This window comes from Lynx canadensis, chromosome B1, assembly GCF_007474595.2.
Source record: "Lynx canadensis isolate LIC74 chromosome B1, mLynCan4.pri.v2, whole genome shotgun sequence".
In the NCBI taxonomy this organism is placed as follows: domain Eukaryota; kingdom Metazoa; phylum Chordata; class Mammalia; order Carnivora; family Felidae; genus Lynx; species Lynx canadensis.
In genome coordinates, this window is record NC_044306.2 from 59,280,725 (window position 1) to 59,300,499 (window position 19,775).

The window sequence follows — 19,775 nt, forward strand, 5'->3', positions numbered from 1 at the left end:
GTACTCTTCCAGTCAGCCTCACCTTCATCTGCACAGTTCCAGATACGGAAGTACATAGGCTAAGTAGTCACTTTCAGAGTGCCTTGTTTCTAGATTATCAGATTAAAAATTCTCCATTCTGGGGACACTTGGGTGGCTCGGTTGGTTGAAAGATGATGGACTTTGGCTCAGGTCATGATCTCACAGTTCCTAAGTTCAAGCCCCACATGGGAGCTGGCTGCTGTCAGCACAACCCCCGCCCCTTCTGATCCTCTATCCTCCTCTCTCTGCCCCTCCCCTGCTTGCTCTCTCCCTAAAATAAATAAATATTAAAAAAAAAAAAAACCCACTTCATTCTGTTCATTCCTTCCCTTGCCTTCTCAGCTCAAATCCATGTGTATTTGCTCACTTCTAACGGAGGGGGAAGGGGGCTGTTTCTGGTGTTCACACAAGATGATTCTCAGCATATTAATCTATTTAAAACAAAGCTGAGGAGGGATGAGTATCAGATTGCAGTAAGGATTGAATTAATGGGTGTAGAATGTTTAGCACATGCAATGTATGATCAATAATTATTAACTGTTATACTTTCTTTCTCTCTTAGGTGATCTCATTTGTCTCGAAGAGTTGAGCGTGGCCTGGGTGAAGACGAGAGAATAATCTGACTTCCCTTCAGCAGGTCACTGTGGTCGCTGGCCAGGCAGGGGTTTCTTGCACAATATGCGTTAACCCTTCTTATGTTCGCCTAGTGTCTGCCTACCTTTGAGGAAGGGTATTTGGGATACCTCTTTTAAGCTGACGGTAAATGCAAATACAATTACGGCAACTTTGAGATACTGACAACATTTCAACTTGTTTCCCCCTCTCAACCGAGTCTGCAAAACAAACCTCAAAACCTGTGGACGTGTTTTTCAAAACTACATTTCAGTTTACAGGTGTGCGCCTGGGGCAACCGAAACAAAGATTACAGTGGTGATTATGGCTGCCTCCTAGGCTCAGATAAAAGAGGCGCCTCTCAGCTAGCTTTACGGTGCCAGCTCACCTGGGGTCAGACTTTGAATTTTCCCGGTTTAGGGCAGGTCTGACAGTAAACCCCCCACAACTGTTTTCCTCGCCTCTCTCCCCTCCCATTTTGAGCTCCTGGGTCAGCAATCCTCCCAGCCGGCTCGGGTCTGTGCCCCGGGGAGGCGGCGTGATGCCTGGGTGCGGGCAGACCGGGGAGCAAGGCCGGGCTGCGGCGGCGGCGGCCCGAGAATGGGCGGGCGGACAGCTGCCCCGGGACTGTCCCCGCGCTGATCCGACTTGCCCCTCTCGGACCTCGGGGGTAACAGCACTTCGCTCTCACTCTCCCAAGTGTGTCCGGAGGGCCGGGAGAACAGACGCAGAGGAAAAGTGGGATCAGTTCCCGCCAGGGCCGCTCCCGCCCTTTCCGCGGCCCCGGCCCCGGCCCCTCCCGCGCCCCGGCGGGTCCCGCCCCGAGTCGTCCGTCCCGGGCCGCCGGGCACCGCTGGGCAGGAGGAGGACGCGGCCGGTCCCTGCCCCGTGGCGCCTTCCTTCTCCACTCCGTCGCCACTCCCAAAGCTCTCCCCCTCCGGCTGCTTCATCTTCTCGGGCGTGTTTTCCTCAGGGAAAGGCGCGTGCCCCTGAACCATCCCTCTCACTCGCGCTCGGGGACCCCGCTTCCTGGACTCGCGGCCCTCGCAGCGCCCCCTCAGGCCGCCGCCCCCATCGCGCCCCCGGGGGCGGGCGGGGACCGCGCGCAGGTACCTCAGCGCCGGGAGGGAGGCTGCGCCGGCCCCGCGGTTCCCGGAGGTGCCGCGCCCGCTCCGGGGGGAGGCGCTGTGGTGCGGGGCCGCCCCCTCGCGCCCCGGGCGCTCGCTGCGGCTCGGCCTCCTCCTCCTCCTCTTCCTCCGCCCTCCTTGGCTGGGAAAGTGGGAGGCGGCGGCGTGTGTGTGTGTGTGTGTGTGTGTGTGTGTGTGTGTGCGCGCGCGTGAGGGGGGCGGCAGAGAGGAGTCTCCGGGTGCCGCCGCGGCGTCAGAGACACTGCGCGCGGCGGGCGCGGCGGGGCCGCATCTGCATCGGTCTCCGCCGCCGCTGCGGGGCCGCGAACAAAGAGGAGGAGCCGAGGCGCGAGGTAGGGCGCGGGGCCGCGCGGGGGAGCCGGCGCGGGCGGACGCTCGCGGCCGAGGAGGCGGTGGTCGGGGCGCTGGGCTGTCCGTCTGCCCCTCCGCCCCGGAGCCGGGACGGCGGCGCGGCCTCGCCGCCTTCTCCCGGCAGGAAGCTGCCCGGGCTCGGTGCCGCGGTCTCCCGGGGGGCGCAGCCCAGCACTCCCTGCCCTCCCGGAGGCTCGGTCTCTCTGGGGACTCCCGCCTCATCCGTGCGGCGTCACAGACGTTTCCCGGTGGCACTTTGTGGGGCTGACTTTCGCAACTTAAGGCTTCGAATGTATTTTTAAGTCCTTGAAAACTTCCAGCAGTCGTTCGGGGGGGGATTTGTGTGCCCGGCCTGACCCGAAGGGTGGCGGAGAGGAGGCTGCTGAAGGAGATCCCCGTTCCGGCACCCGCCGGGCCGCAGCCCCAGCGCGGGACCCTCCCCTGCCGCGGGTCGGCGACACCTGGCTCCGGGGTGTGTCCGCGGCGAGCGGCCGCCGCGCCTCCCTGCGGGTCGCGGAGTACCTGTGCTCGGCGGCGTGGGAGAGGGGCTCAGGGGCTCCCCGCTCCCCCGACTCCGTCAAGAACATCCACGTCTTGTTGCCCTCTTTCTCCCAGGCGCTCCCATTTGCACTTACTTCGGAGGTGGGGGGGGGGGGGCGGAGCGGCGCAGGCACCGCTTTAAATGCTTTTTTTCCCCCGAATGGCCCCATTTTCCTATGACGCTCACTGTTTTCAGCCCGGCATTCCATTGTCAGATTCTTTTGGTGATAATTTTGCCAGCTTTTTCTGAATGGGGTTAGGACGGGCTGGCCAGAGATCCGTTTCGGAGTTTGTCAACCGCTGCCCCCGAAGGGTGCTTTTTCTAGTTCAGCTGCTTGCAAGCGAATTGCAAGCGAGTTGTGTCCCTCAGAATTGTCAACCTTCGGCTCATTTTGGTTGGGCAAGATTAAGCAGTTCTATTTTTAAGGCCGATGAAGAAACATATGTATTTAATATTGGGATCATTTACCACAGGCGATCACATGAGGCATGGTTTCTTAAGCACTAAAGTGGCTTCAAGATTGGGAAGTTTGTTAGCTTTAAAGATACTTTCAGGTAGAGGAAACTTTGAGTTGCTTCTGTTCAGCTTCTCCTATGAGTTGAGGACGACTTTATTAAGGCAGCCGGTATCGCTTTGAGAGCTGAAGAAGTTACGCTGTTTGTTGCATTTCCTAAATCCCGTTGCATTACAGGAATCCCATATAGTGCTTGATACAGCCGTTTCTGCCCAGTGAACTCCTAGATATCTTTAGGGATTCGTTTCGAATTGTTTAAAAAGCCCACTTTGTGTTCAACTGTTGACTTTGGAGTTCAGGAACCACATTCCAAAGCAAAGCTGCACTATTCAGAGGAAGCACTTTTGTGTACTTTTTTGGTTCTCGGGGCTCCGCTGTGAAACGTCTCTCCAAGTAACAATACTAATTTTCCGTCTTCTCTCCTGCCCCTCCCCCGTTACTCCAGAGCGAAGTCTGAAATGGATGTTACATGAATCACTTTCAGGGATGCGCACGACTGTGAACATTTCTGAAGCCTTTTCTCAGTAGACGAGATAAAGATGGATGAATCTGCCTTGTTGGATCTTCTGGAGTGTCCTGTGTGTCTAGAGCGGCTTGATGCTTCCGCAAAGGTCTTGCCTTGCCAGCACACGTTTTGCAAACGATGTTTGCTGGGGATTGTAGGTTCCCGAAATGAACTCAGATGTCCAGAGTGCAGGACTCTTGTTGGCTCGGGTGTTGAGGAGCTTCCAAGTAACATCCTGCTGGTCAGACTTCTGGATGGCATCAAGCAGAGGCCTTGGAAACCTGGCCCTGGTGGGGGCAGTGGGACCAACTGCACAAATGCATTAAGGGCTCAGAGCAGCACGGTGGCTAATTGTAGCTCAAAAGATTTGCAGAGCTCCCAGGGCGGACAGCAGCCACGGGTGCAAGCCTGGAGCCCCCCGGTGAGGGTGAGTAGCCTGCAGAAGCAGTTTGGGTGAATCAAGGTGGTGACAGCTGCATTTTCTTTCTTTATGCTTCAGCTTGAGATTTGCTACATCAGTTCACTGCTAAGGAAGCCACACTTACTGGAACAGATAGGAAATTGTGCCTCGGGATTTTTTTTTTTTCCTTTTGGAATGAGAGTGGATACAGATAACAAATTTTTGTTTTTTAAATTCTCTCCAGATAGCCGCTATTACCTTTTAAGATAAATTTTGGGAAACAGGTAGCAATTATTCACGGAAACCTAAAACAAAGCAGTTTTTTGGTGCTCACGTTAAAATGGAAATTTGGTATGATTTTTCCTTTTTCATGGAGTTGGGGAAACCATAATCATGTATGGATGTATACATATATGATATATGTTGTAAATATGTGTGTGGGTGGATCATAATAGGAAATTAAACCTTAATTTGTATGTTGCATTGAGCCATTCGAGCCATTCTTTTGGTTTTATGAATGCACAGCACAGAATTTATTGGTTGGAGGAATTCTTAACAAATCATGGCCACAGGTAGCAGAGTTTCGTTGCTGTAGCAACGAAATGTCATTTAGGACTACAGTGTAACAGAGAATCTAGCTTTTATGTTGGGTTTCATAGGGAGTGAAAAGAAATGTTTCCATCAGAATGATTTTTCTTGGGGTTTTGGGTTTGGGCTGAAATAATTTTAAATGAAGGTAAATATTTGGACAGTTACCACATTTTAAATTCCTAGAACGTAAGGTATTCTGAATAAATCTATATTATGTTATGGGTAATGGCATTCCAAGTAAGACATGTTTTTCTCATTTTTGTAAAAATAAAAAGTCGTTATGGGCATCAGATAATTAAAACAATTTCATTTTTGTCAGAAGAAACAATTCTAATGATTGGCCAAACTGATAAAATATATTTTTAAAGAACAGTTAATTTGGTTGAGAATATATATTTCTTTCTCAAGTATTCTTGGTAAACACTCAACACTGACTCATTTAGTGTTGGAACAGCCTATTGGGATGGCGTTAGACGGTATTAATTCACAGATGTGAGTGTCAGACAGCTATAACCATTCCGTCACTTTCTTCTCAGGCTCATCTTTTAAAATGATACAACGTGTTTCTATCACTAGATGTAAAATAGGAAAGTGTCTTAATTACTAGGAAACAGTTTCATTACTAGGCTATCCAGCTTCTTTTGATTTATATTTAATTTTTTTTTTTTTTTGAAGATAGTGAGAACTTTGGGTTAGAAGACTGTGTGTTGTGAACTTGGTCTGCTTATAGTACTTTTCTTAGATTTCCTTTATTTTATGGAGTTTCCTGGTGCATTGGTTAATGTATATGGTCATTAATATTTTAGCCTCAGAACCAGTGATCAAGTTGATTATTTCTGAGACACCTGACCCAGGTCTGCTCAGCTTAATGAGAGAGTGGATTTGCTTCTTTTGGAGAGATTTTGTTTCCTTCTTAATTGGACTGGAGAGATTGTAGCTTCTGGCTATGGGTGGAAGCATCTTAGTTGTTGACACATTGCCTTACCTGTTGTGAGGAATGCACTGAATGTTTGGTTACTGATAAAAAGGAATTTAAGAAAAGGGCTCAAGCATTTAACTTAACATGCTTTGCATTTTAAGTTTTCTTTCTAATAATGGAGATTGACTATGTAATGCTGTAATGTTCATTTAGTTCAACTGCTAAATTCCCATATTGAGCTTCACTTTTTTTTCAGATTCTGATGATGTTGCTGTTATTTTTCTGGCTTCTATGATTTCCTAATTTGCTTCATGTTTCTTCTTTAGCATGAGAAAAATTATTCACCAAGAAGCCCTGCTCAACTTGAGCCTTGCACCTTGGATAAAAAATAGTTGAAGTCAATAAAACAGAAGATGATGTCTGTTCCGTTGTGGGGTGGGGAGGCATAGAAAGTAGAGGACAAAACAAGAAACAAAGTTATTCAGTAACCTGGGTTCATGCAACTGTTGCAATTCTTATAAAAAGAACAGTTTTATTTTTCTAGTCTAAATTCTCATTAGCAGTTACTGGTAGCTTTTGCTTTCGAGTATTCAAAAGAATCAGGGCTACATAAATAGTCCAAATACCTGAAAGATAAATACATCTCAGAAAACACTCCTTTTAAAAAAAGAAATCAGTGGGGCGCCTGGGTGGCGCAGTCGGTTAAGCGTCCGACTTCAGCCAGGTCACGATCTCGCGGTCCGTGAGTTCGAGCCCCGCGTCAGGCTCTGGGCTGATGGCTCGGAGCCTGGAGCCTGTTTCCGATTCTGTGTCTCCCTCTCTCTCTGCCCCTCCCCCGTTCATGCTCTGTCTCTCTCTGTCGCAAAAAATAAATAAACGTTGAAAAAAAAAAAAAAAAAAAAAAGAAATCAGTAAGGTACAGACATGTGGAGGTTGTAATGCACTCTTTTGGACACTTTCCTGAGGTGAGTGACCATAATAAATCCCAAGCAAGCATTCTACTCTCTTAGATGTTCTGACACAACCGAGTGGTGCATGAGCCTGTTTCCACATGTTGCGCAAAGCTGAAAGTGATAACATGTGGAATGTTGCTTCAGTTTATTAGTTATGTTCTATGTTCCATTAGATTGTGACCATGTGGCTTCCTCATGCGTTTAGCCGAGGTAGATGGAGTGTTATCAGCAGATACGAACATTTCCAATGTGTGACACAAATCTTGTTCCCAGAATTTTAGTGTTTCCTGCCTAATATGAAGGAGAAAATGAAAAAGTGTTGGATTGGAGTCACCATGGGAATCTGTCAGTTCTTTAGCACAAGTAAAGAATTCTTCTTGGTTTTAGGCCAAAGTCAAGCAGTGGAATGAGCCATAGGGAGAGGGTGACTGCAGATATCTGTTCAAATGGACTAAAAAATACCTGCAGAAGAGAAATAATATATAAATGTCTATGGAAAATTACATACGGGAAACATGTTTAAGTAATTTCTGCAGAATTATCACATAATGGAACAGTTAGATTTCTCCTTTCTTTCTATGTGTGGTTCCATTCATTCAAGATCTATTAATATCTGTGCACCTTTCTATCTGTCTAGGAATTACTACTTAATGATTTCACACTGCCTCTATTTCAAAGTGAATTTATTTAGTAAAAATAGAACACATAATCAGTGATTTACACTAATTTACACTTAACTTACTCTTTCCTTTAGCTAACAAATATTTATTGAGCACTTACTGTGTGCCAGGCACTGGTCTAGCTGCTCAGTAGAAAATGATGGATAAACCAGATAGAGTCCTGCTTACAAATTTATGAGTATGTGTCAATCTGAATGACACACATTAATGACATAATAACAATGCAAGTATGGAATTAAACTTGGTGAGTGTTATGACAAAGTGAGGGGAGAGGGTAGGAGAAGGATCTGTATTTAGTGTCAGGATAAATATTGTGTGTGTGTGTGTGTGTGTGTGTGTGTGTGTGTGGTCTTCAAAAGCTTCCTTGAGGAAGAGGCATTTGAGCTGAGATCTTAAGGATAAAATGATATTAATTAGTTGAGAGAGGGCTGGGCAGGTGAAGAGGGGTTGGGAGGAGTATTCCAGTGTCCTTGATCTACAGCCCACTATATGGCTCCTGGGAGGAACCGATATAAGCTGAGTGTGAACTAAGCAAGGGACAGAGACAGTGACTGAGATGAGGCCTCAAGTATAGTAATGTACAAGGCATCAAGAGGCACCACAGGCCATCTGGGGTCAAGGGCCAGATGAGTGGTATAGCTAGTAAGTGCTCTGCATGTGAGATTAGGAAAATGAATCATTAGGACTGAGATGATCATCAGGGCTGAGAACAGAAATAGGAGCTTGGTGTCAAAGGACTGAGAGAGAAGAAAGGGAATTCTAGATTTGGGGGAAACAGGTGAAATTTCTTCTGCAAGTGTGTAGAGTATGCTTTCATTTCTCCATAGCTATACTCACAACTCCTTTCTCTCCCTTATTGTTGACTATTATGGGCTGAATTGTGTCCCCTCCAAATTCATAAGATGAAGTCCTATCCCCTAATATCTCAGAATCTGACTGTGTTTGGGAAATAGCAACTTTAAGGAGGTAATTAAGGTCAAATGAGTGGGCCCTAATAAAGTAAAATATGGGTGGGCCCTAATCCACAATATGATTCTTCTTTTTTTTTTTTTAATGTTTATTTATTTTTGAGAGAGAGAGAGAGAGAGAGAGAGAGGGAGGGAGAGAGAGACAGAGCTTAAGAGGGGGAGGGACAGAGAGAGAGAGACGGAGACACAGAATCCAAAACAGGCTTCAGGCTCCGAGCTGTCAACACAGAGCCTGATGTGGGGCTCAAACTCACAGACTGTGAGATCATGACCTGAGCTGAAGTCGGTCGCTTAACTGAGCCACCCAGGTAATCCCTTTTTCAAAAAAAAAAAAAAATTTTTTTTTAAACATTTACTGGTATTCTTATAAGAAGAGGGGATTAGGACCCAGAGTGAGACAGAGGGAAGACATGTGAAAACACACAAAGAAAATGGGTATCTGCAAGCTAAGGAGAGAGGCTTCCAGAAGAATCCAGCCTTGCTGACACCTGGATCTTAGTCTTTTAGCCTCCAGAACTGAGGGAATAAGTGTCTGTTACAGCCAGCCAATCTGTATTACTTTGTTATGGCGGCCCTAGCAAAAACTAATATACTAACTGTGGATGTACTCGTAAAGGTCAGCCCCTTGAGTGGCCTCAGTCCACTGCCCTTCAGTCCTGGCTTCCCCAAAGATCTGCAGTGGTCTAATCCTTCTGTGCTCTTTACTCCAAGGTGCAATAAGTTTGAGAGGTTGTTTAGTACCTACTGCCCTCCTCAGCTGCACAAGTGGCCCGGCATAGTTTTACAAAATAGACAGGAGGTTTATGTGACAATAAACCAGATACGCAGAAAGTTTTAGAGTTGAGAGAAGGAAGTGTCAGGAGGAGAGAACTATTACTACTTGCTTATCTACAGGTTCTTCTGGAAGTGGAGTCTGGAGAGGGTGCATGTTACTGCATGTTGAGGCATGACCCAAAGGCCAGAAAGGGAATTCAAGGAAGGGTAGGGGAGAAAGACAGGAAGGACTACAGTGTGGCTCCAGCTAGGGTTTGGGAAGCTAGTGCTATGAATTGCCTCATTGGCCATCTTTGACCTGTAGTCAGTGAACAGGTACCTGTGGAGAGTTTTTTTCAGCTCCATTCTAGGCTATGATCTGTCCTAGGACAGAGGTGGCATTAATGCATGTTCCTCTTGGAAAAGAGTTTACATTATGGGGAGGTAAAACACAAGAAACAGCCAACAAGGCAGCATATTGTAAAGCATCAAACCTTGGGATAAGAAATAGAATAAGTCTCTATAGTAAAGTTCCTGTTTCATGGCCCCTGGATTAACTGTCTGATCAAAGAGCAGAGTGAGTGTGGATTAGAGTAGGCAGCCTACCAGTGACACAAGAATTGATGCCTTCCTTCATGCGGGGGATTGGATGAGGGAGACGTTAGGATATTTCTGAATGGCTGAGTTAAAATAGAAAATGTGTTTGTTTTTGCCAAACAATGTGTATTCCAGATGTTTTTGGCTTATTTTATTTATCATTTCATTCTTGACCCCTGCTTCAGTTCTCATGTTCATCCTGTTCCTGACTTGACTTTATTCCCAAATTAGGCTCAATGGCTGGGGCTCAAGGCTCAGATTTGGGACAGAGATAGAAGGCAGGGATGGAGAAGGAGTCTGCGGTGCATACTGATTGATAATTAAAAAAAGAAATGCTTAGTGACTTTTTTTTTATATCACACAAAGTATCATGTGACCATTATCATGTAAATCTCACAACAACCCTCTGAGGTTAAGTACTATTCTTATTTAAAAAGTCTCTGGGGCCTCTGGGTGGCTCAGTTGGTTAAGCTTCAGGTCTTGATCTGATGGTTCATGAGTTCGAGCCCCGCATGGGTCTCTCTGCTGAGAGCTCAGAGTCCCGAGCCTGCTTCAGCTTCTGTGTTGCCCACTATCTGCCCCTCTCCCACTCGTGTTCTGTCGCTCACACGTGCTCTCTCTCTGTCTCTCAAAAATAAATAAGACATTTTAAAAATAAAAAAGGGGGCACTTGGGTGGCTCAGTCAGTTGAGCGTCCAACTTCAGCTCAGGTCATGATCTCATGGTTCCTGGGTTCGAGCCCCACGTCAGGTCTGTGTTGACAGCTCGGAGCCTGGAGCCTGCTTCAGATTCTGTGTCTCCCTTTCTCTCTGCCCTTCCTTGCTCATGCACTGTCTCTGTCTCAAAAATAAATAAAACATTAAAAAAATTAAAAATTAAAATAAAAATAGAAAAAAATAAGTCTTTAAAAAGAATGTGAATTAAAATTTTTTTTAATGTTTATTTTTTGAGAGAGAGAGAGAGGGAGAGAGGCAGACTGCAAGTGGGGGAGGGGCAGAGGGAGAGAGAGAGAGAGAGAGAGAAAGGCAGAATCGGAAGCAGGCTCCAGGCTCTGAGCTGTCAGGAGAGAGCCCCATGTGGGGCTTGAACTCATGAACGGTGAGATCAAGACCTGAGCTGAAGTTGGACGCTCAACCCACCAAGCCACCCAGGCGCCCCAAAAAGAATGTGAATTTTAAAGGGAGTTCTGGTGGTAAAACAACTCAACAATGTACATGTATAATGTTATGAAATGTGTATATTATTCCACCTCTTCATATGCAATTGTATGTGTATGCATATAGTTTTTTTTTTTTTTTTTTTGCTTTTTTACATAAATGGAATTTCATGTTTTGTGTATATGATGACTTGATAGTTCATTATTTTGTCTGGGAAACCTCTTCATATCTGAGCACATCTGTCTGCCTCATTAAAAACATCACACCTCTTTATTGAGGTTTAATATGTACACAGAGAAGTGCACCTATCTTAAGTGAGCAACTCATTGAAATACCATGCTTCATTCTTTGTAAATGACTAGTATTTTTCTCCCTGTTTTAAAAATTAAGGAGGGGCGCCTGGGTGGCGCAGTCGGTTAAGCGTCCGACTTCAGCCAGGTCACGATCTCACGGTCCGTGAGTTCGAGCCCCGCGTCAGGCTCTGGGCTGATGGCTCAGAGCCTGGAGCCTGTTTCCGATTCTGTGTCTCCCTCTCTCTCTGCTCCTCCCCCGTTCATGCTCTGTCTCTCTCTGTCCCAAAAATAAATAAACGTTGAAAAAAAAAATTAAAAAAAAATTAAGGTCATACATGTTCATAGTAAAAAAACTTAATGGTAGAAAAGGATGTAATGGAGACAAAGTTTCTAATCTCTCTATTCTTAATCTCCAAGAGTGACGACTGAGAAGAGGTTTGTGTGTGTGTGTGTGTGTGTGTGTGTGTGTGTGTGTGTGTGTTTTCCCAGAAAAAAAATTAATAGAAATAGGATCATATTATATGTGCTGTTCTGCAATTTGAGGTTTTCTGTTTGATGATGTATCTTTCATAGCTTTCCTTATCTACTCTCACTGATGTATAAGAAGGCATTATGTACTATCATTCTCATTTTATGGATGTGGAAAGGATGGCTGACAGAGGCTGAATAACTTGTTGTGGATCTCCTAGCTTGAAAATGATAGAGACAAGATTCCACCTTAGGCCTGTCGGGTCCCAAGAGCTTCCTTCCACACTCTACTTAAGTGACAGACATTCTTCCTGGGTCCTGGTTTGTGGCTTATGACAGGGAAAGCTTTGAAGTGGAGGTTCTTGTCTCCTCACTGTCCTTGCTGTGTGCATTGTGGTTGTTGCTCTGAAGGGACAGATGAAGCTCCTTTACAGTGACAGTGGGCCAGGAAACCAGACCGTTAGCTTGGTGCATGGGAGGAGTGTGGTTTGGAGGTCAGAGGTTGTAGCCTCTACTTCCAACACTGCCATCAACCAGCTGCTTGGCTTCTCTGGGCTTTATTGTTTCAGCACAGGACCGCGCAACCTTAGGTCCCTAAGCTCCATGCAGGGAGTGGGGGGACAAGGATTGCCGAGTTTGGTTCATCTTACACTTTTCAGAATGCTTTGTAGTGTCTGGCACATAGTATGCACTCAAAACGAGGTTTGTTGAATGAATGTTTTTAGTTTTCTAGGGCTGCGATAGCAAATCACCCCAAACTGGGTGGCTTAGAACAACAGAAGTTTATTTTCTCACAGTTCTGGAGGCCAGAGTCTGAAATCAGGATATTGGCAGAGTCATGCTCTTTCTGAAACTTTCAGGGGAGAATCCTTCCTTGCCTCTTCCCAGCTTCCGGTGGTTCTGGCAGCCCTGGGTGTTACTTGGCTTGTAGATGCATCACTCCAGTCTCTGCCTACATCTTCACATTTCTTCCCTGTGTGTCTGTGTCCAAATTTCCCTCTTTTTACGAAGACACCAGTCTTTGGATTAGGACTTGCCCTAAACTAGCATGACCTCATTTTAACTTGGTTATATCGGCTAGACTCTAGTTCCAAGTAAGGTCACATTCACAGGTACTGGGGGTTAAAACTTAAACATACCTTTTTAGGGGATGCAATTCAACCCATAACAGAATGAATGGATGCATGAGTGAATGGTTGAGTGATGTGCATTCAAGTCACCTTCTAAGAATTCTTGGCTGTCCATTCTCTCAACAGTTTATTTATACTTAACCCCTTTCTTCGTGCTGTCTCCTCACCATCTGTAAAAACGGGTTAACACTTTCTCTACCTATAAATAGGTTGCCTTGTGGATAAATGCAAGAATTGATGTGCAAACATTTTGAAAATTGTAACATCAATGTAAACCGATATATTATTAGTATCATTACTGTAAGAATTATCAGTCTTCCTCACAAGGAATGTGATACCATTTCTGTTCGGGGTAACAAGAACCAAATAACTGAGAAGAAATTGAAAAGATCACAAAAATGGATGTAGAGCTACATAAAATGAGGACATGGGCTCAGTAATTTTGGTTCCTTACCTGTGAGAAATAACCTGATGAATGTTCATTCTCTTTGGCTACCACTTGGAGTTTCTTTCCCCATTTCCCCCATTTTTATTACTCTTCCCTCAGCCCTTATTTCTCCTGTGGGTGACTGAAAGAGAGGGAGGGAAGGCGAGATTATTCTATTGTTGCTGGCTAGACAGAGAAAGGGAAGACAATGAATGAGAGAGTCTACTTTTGCTTTAGTCACAAGCCCTTGCCGTTCTTCCTGCTCTCTGAAAAGCCCCACCTCTGCTGCTGGTTCTCTGGCTTCAGCCTCAATCCCCCACCCCCCAGGTTCTAGCATCTGCTGGTATGGAACTTCTGTGGTTCACTCTTCTGCCTGCTAGCCACCTTGCATTGTCCTTTCATACAACCATGGTCTGCATTTTCCAATTTTAGTATATGTGCTGCCGAAGCGAGCACGGTCTGCATTTTCCAAGTGGCTAGGAAGGGGGAAATGGAAGAAATAGTGGAAGGTTAAACATAGGTCCAAAAAAGGTGGGGGCAGTCTGTCATTTCTGACCTTGACTTCATCATTCCAAGAGTCCCTGGCTCTGCTTTGCATGCCTCCATTCCTTAACTCTCCTCCTCTGCCCCTAAGAATGCCTGCTTTTCCCCACCACAGTCAGACACTCACTGTTTATTAATCCATACTCTCTCCAGTCCATTGTATTAATATATTAAAAAAATTTTTTTAACGTTTATTTATTTTTGAGAGAGAGATAGAATGCTTAGTGGGGGAGCAGCAGATAGAGAGGGAGACACAGAATCCGAAGCAGGCTCCAGACTCTAAGCTGTCAGCACAGAGCGCCATGCAGGCCTTGAACTCATGAATTGCAAGATCATGACCTTAGCCGAAAGCTGATGACCTGAGTCAGAGGCTTAACTGACTGAGCCACCCAAGCAAGCACCCCTCCATTGCATTAATATGGCTTAAGTAACCCTGAGACAAAAAATGAAAAAGCATGTTTTATTTTAAGGTCAAGAGGCAAATGACTTTGTAATTCACTTTCTAGCAGGATTCTTTATGAGGGTCCACCCTAGCAGAGTGACGTAGTATGCATAGTACAGTATAGTGAGCATACTTGTGATAGAAATATTATGTATAGCAACATAGTATAGTGAGGAACTCAGGTGTGAAATCAGATACCATGTCAGGCAAGCCTCTTTTACACAGCAACCTAGCGCAGTGAGGTGTACTTGTGATAGAAATAGTACCCTTGGCAACACCTTTGCTAGTAAGGCCCTCTCACTGTGGAACCTTAGACCCCTCAGCCTCCCAAAGCTTTTATCACAAAGAGTGTGTACATCTCTCCACTTTTTTTTTTTTTTTAAATCTCAGAGTCTTTTGAAAGTAGTAACCTTAAAAAGAAAAATTCTGAGCCTCAGTCACCCTTCCTGTGGTCCTGCAGTCCTCTGCAGCGTATGTGCCTGCCAATGCTTAGTCAAGAGGATGGCAGCAATTGCTTCATGAATGGTGACATATGGGTAGCTGTAAACACAGCCATCTTAAAGATAAATGTGTGAGTGGGCTCTTCCGGGGTAACAGGGAAGGGAATGGAGGTGCCATTTCAAATGGTTGACAGTAGGCAGTTAAGTAGTAGACTCTCTGAGCTGTGAAACATGGATAAAAGGGAGCAGAAGACTGTGCAAATGAATTTTCAAGTTACATTGAAAATAGTGCAGAAAGGCAAGGACTGTCACGTTTGAACATTTTTCTGTTAGCCCGAGGAAATAAAGAAGTCCTTATTTTTTGCAAGGAAAAAATCCTTTTGAAACAATGTATGTTTATTGTTTATAATGTTGGAATGAATAAACAGGAGTGGGTTTTCATTATTTTAAGATGTAGTGAGTGTTCCTAAACAATGAAAAATATTTATACAGAAGTAAAATTAAAGTTTACTCTGTGTTCCAGATCTAATTTTAATTTATGTGAGGGATGCCCCCCCGTCCCCAAAATAGAGTAAGAATATCAGTGTGGGGTACCAGTACCCCTGGCATCTGTCTAAAATTTTTAGAAGTATTTGAAGACTAATATTTAAGAGTTGAACATTTGATTTGTTAAAAAGAGATACAATTCCTGTAGAGCTAAAAACATATGTACACTCCTAATTACATAACAGCTTACCATTTAAAGAATTTTAATGCTGGAAGTTCTAGCATCAGCAATCAGACAACAAAAGGAAATCAAAGGCATCAAAATTGGCAAAGATGAAGTCAAGCTTTCGCTTTTTGCAGATGACATGATATTATACATGGAAAATCCGATAGACTCCACCAAAAGTCTGCTAGAACTGATACATGAATTCAGCAAAGTTGCAGGATACAAAATCAATGTCCAGAAATCAGTTGCATTCTTATACACTAACAATGAAGCAACAGAAAGACAAATAAAGAAAATGATCCCATTCACAATTGCACCAAGAAGCATAAAATACCTAGGAATAAATCTAACCAAAGATGTAAAGGATCTGTATGCTGAAAACTATAGAAAGCTTATGAAGGTAATTGAAGAAGACTTAAAGAAATGGAAAGACATTCCCTGCTCATGGATTGGAAAAATAAATATTGTCAAAATGTCAATACTACCCAAAGCTATCTACACATTCAATGCAATCCCAATCAAAATTGCACCAGCATTCTTCTCGAAATTAGAACAAGCAATCCTAAAATTCATATGGAACCACAAAAGGCCCCGAATAGCCAAAGGAATTTTGAAGAAGAAGACCAAAGCAGGAGGCATCACAATCCCAGACTTTAGCCTCTACTACAAAGCTGTCATCATCAAGACAGCATGGTATTGGCACAAAAACAGACACACAGACCAATGGAATAGAATAGAAACCCCAGAACTAGACCCACAAACGTATGGCCAACTCATCTTTGACAAAGCAGGAAAGAACATCCAATGGAAAAAAGACAGCCTCTTTAACAAATGGTGCTGGGAGAACTGGACAGCAACATGCAGAAGGTTGAAACTAGACCACTTTCTCACACCATTTACAAAAATAAACTCAAAATGGATAAAGGACCTAAATGTGAGACAGGAAACCATCAAAACCTTAGAGGAGAAAGCAGGAAAAGACCTCTCTGACCTCAGCCGTAGCAATCTCTTACGCGACACATCCCCAAAGGCAAGGGAATTAAAAGCAAAAGTGAATTACTGGGACCTTATGAAGATAAAAAGCTTCTGCACAGCAAAGGAAACAACCAACAAAACTAAAAGGCAACCAACGGAGTGGGAAAAGATATTTGCAAATGACATATCGGACAAAGGGCTAGTATCTAAAATCTATAAAGAGCTCACCAAACTCCACACCTGAAAAACAAATAACCCAGTGAAGAAATGGGCAGAAAACATGAATAGACACTTCTCTAAAGAAGACATCCAGATGGCCAACAGGCACATGAAAAGATGTTCAGCGTCGCTCCTTATCAGGGAAATACAAATCAAAACCACACTCAGGTATCACCTCACGCCAGTCAGAGTGGCCAAAATGAACAAATCAGGAGACTATAGATGCTGGAGAGGATGTGGAGAAACGGGAACCCTCTTGCACTGTTGGTGGGAATGCAAATTGGTGCAGCCGCTCTGGAAAGCAGTGTGGAGGTTCCTCAGAAAATTAAAAATAGACCTACCCTATGACCCAGCAATAGCACTGCTAGGAATTGACCCAAGGGATACAGGAGTACTGATGCATAGGGGCACTTGTACCCCAATGTTCATAGCAGCACTCTCAACAATAGCCAAATTATGGAAAGAGCCTAAATGTCCATCAACTGATGAATGGATAAAGAAATTGTGGTTTGGGGCGCCTGGGTGGCGCAGTCGGTTAGGCGTCCGACTTCAGCCAGGTCACGATCTCGCGGTCCGGGAGTTCGAGCCCCGCGTCAGGCTCTGGGCTGATGGCTCAGAGCCTGGAGCCTGTTTCCGATTCTGTGTCTCCCTCTCTCTCTGCCCCTCCCCCGTTCATGCTCTGTCTCTCTCTGTCCCAAAAAAAAAAAAAAAAAAAAAAAAAAAAAAAAAAAAAAAAAAAAAAAAAAGAAATTGTGGTTTATATACACAATGGAATACTATGTGGCAATGAGAAAAAATGAAATATGGCCCTTTGTAGCAACGTGGATGGAACTGGAGAGTGTAATGCTAAGTGAAATAAGCCATACAGAGAAAGACAGATACCATATGGTTTCACTCTTATGTGGATCCTGAGAAACTTAACAGGAACCCATGGGGGAGGGGAAGGAAAAAAAAAAAAAAAAGAGGTTAGAGTGGGAGAGAGCCAAAGCATAAGAGACTGTTAAAAACTGAGAACAAACTGAGGGTTGATGGGGGGTGGGAGGGAGGGGAGGGTGGGTGATGGGTATTGAGGGTACCTTTTGGGATGAGCACTGGGTGTTGTATGGAAACCAATTTGTCAATAAATTTCATAAAAAAAAAAATAAAATAAAAATAAAAATAAAAATGTTTATAAGATAAAAAAAAATAAATTCATAACACAACAACAAAAAAAAAGAATTTTAAAAGTTCTTTAATGGATAGATTAAGTATTATATGTTGGTGAAATTATATTTCAAACACATTTTTATCTGCTCAGCTTATTCAAAGTGACAGCAAATCTCTTAGTTTTTCTGTTGTTAAACTCATGTTTTAAGCACACTTTTCATTATTTCTAGTATTTCATGTGGTTTTACTTTTTTCCTCCACAGTTGAACACAGCTAAAGAGCTTAAGTCTATAGGCTAGATATTTTTGCTAATTTTTGCCTAATTATTTTCATTCTGTATTTCATTGTAGATGATGCTATGTGCTGGTATTACTACTTTCATTTTTTCTCTCTTCATTTTTATAAACAAGTATATAATATTAGATGATATTAACAACCTTAGGTCTATAAAGAGCCTACGTCTTTATATAGGTCTATAAAGGTCACTTGTATAACCTTAGGTCTATAAAGGTCACCTGTATAAAGACAGTGATGTTGCTGAAACTCAGGTGTTGATTGAAAGACATCATCATGTGACAGCTTGAAATGTTTACATATTCCAAGAAAGTCCAACTCTGATATCAGAAAGTATTGGGTCTCAATATGTGAGCATGAATACGTATGCTGTGTAGAAGTTGGGGATCACTTACATGGTGGCAAGAATGATGGAGACCTGGTTTCTAGTCCTGGTTGTATGACTGACTTTATACACTGGTGATTTCTCTTCTATAGGCTATAGTTTCCTTTTGTAAAATGAGGGCTTGACTGCTTGAGTTCCTTTGCTTCCCTGACATTTTTTGAAATAATTACGCTAGCAAAGGCCACTTTGACATTGAACATGCAGAGCAAACTGAGGTTGGTGTCTGCATATCACCTTGGTGCAATGAGGTGAAATGTGCCTCTTACAGTCACCCATGGACACCAGACCCTAATATCCCTGAGGAGCCCACACTATTTCTGCCACAGGAGCCTTCAGAGGAACTGTTGGATAATCTGGCAGTTTAGATGTGAGGCAGAGAAGAAAAGCAAGGACAGTTTAGTGAGAGTGACTTGGTATCAAGCTCCAAGGAGGGCAGTATGCTTGATGGGCCTCTTCTCCCTGGACTGATCTACCTGTATTCTGCCTGAATATTATCTTCATGTAGTTGTTACACTGCCTAAAATCCTGACAGAGATGGTCGATGTTTTAAAATGTTCTCTGCTCTCTGGAAGGGTATGGAATCATCTAAACATGTTGCTTTTCCCATTCTTACTGACTTGGAGAACACCTGTTCTGATGGACAGTATTCTTCATGCTAAAAGGGAAAGATGGTGGTAAGTGAGCTTCTTTGGGGTCAGACAAGCCTGGGTAAAGAGTGCAGTAAGGGGCTTAAGTGGGGTGACCATGTAACTTATTGTCTACACTTTTGAGCTTGAAGGGATGCTTTTGATAATTTTGCAGAGTCAACAGGGGTAAACTGGGTCTGTCTGGGGCAAACAAGGCCATATGGTCACCCTAGCTGAGGGCAGTGTGAGTGAGCCCAGGAAATAGAAGAAAGTTTCATCCAGTATGGGGAAGATGCCAATGAACACAGAAGCTCTTTCAAACATTTTCAGGGGAAATGCAAGGGAATTGATTTCTTCCTCTGAATGCTTCTTTCTGTGGGCTCTGTGGTTTTTGCTGGAGAGAAAATGTGATGTAGTAGGAAAGGCAGGGGATTTAGCAATAGGCAGACCTTCCTCTATTCTTTGTTATCTGTGTGGCTCCTGGGCATGTAAGTTCATTAGCCTAATTTCTTCATTTGTAAAATGGTGAGGATCTGCTTTCCAGGGTTGTGAGGATTGTATGAGATAAAGAATGTTAAATGCCTAGGACCTAGTTAGATATTCAATACATGTTAGTACTTCTGTTTTTCTCTCTTCCCAGAAATTAGAACTTTTAGTACCTTGTATCGGTAATATTGTAAAATAAACTGTGTGTGTTTGTGCACGTGCATGCGGGCGTGTGTAGTCTGGTAATTTAATCAGTCAAGTTTACAAGGTTAATGCCACAGGAGATTTTGTTCTCTTTTAAACGGACAGACTTTAGGCAGACAAGCTGATCGTCACTTAGTGACTGCACATGATGCTGACTATTCGGTTTAAGTCCTGGTTCTGTCACTAACTGTGGTGTGATGTGCTTCTCTGGGCCTCATCTGTGAGAGGAGATGGTGAGCAACATGATCTCTCATACCTCTTTCTGTTCTCTCATC

General features: G+C 44.0%; 1 protein-coding gene across 1 annotated transcript in view; it reads left to right on the top strand.

Annotated features, from left to right (window-relative positions):
* The first annotated feature begins 2,015 nt into the window (after positions 1–2,015).
* Positions 2,016–19,775, top strand: part of SH3RF1 (SH3 domain containing ring finger 1) — a 184,358-nt gene continuing 166,598 nt past the window's right edge. The window contains 2 exon segments of the mRNA XM_030312773.2: positions 2,016–2,113; positions 3,633–4,119. Of these exon segments, the coding sequence (XP_030168633.1) occupies positions 3,727–4,119 (393 nt within the window). The 5' untranslated portion in view covers positions 2,016–2,113; positions 3,633–3,726.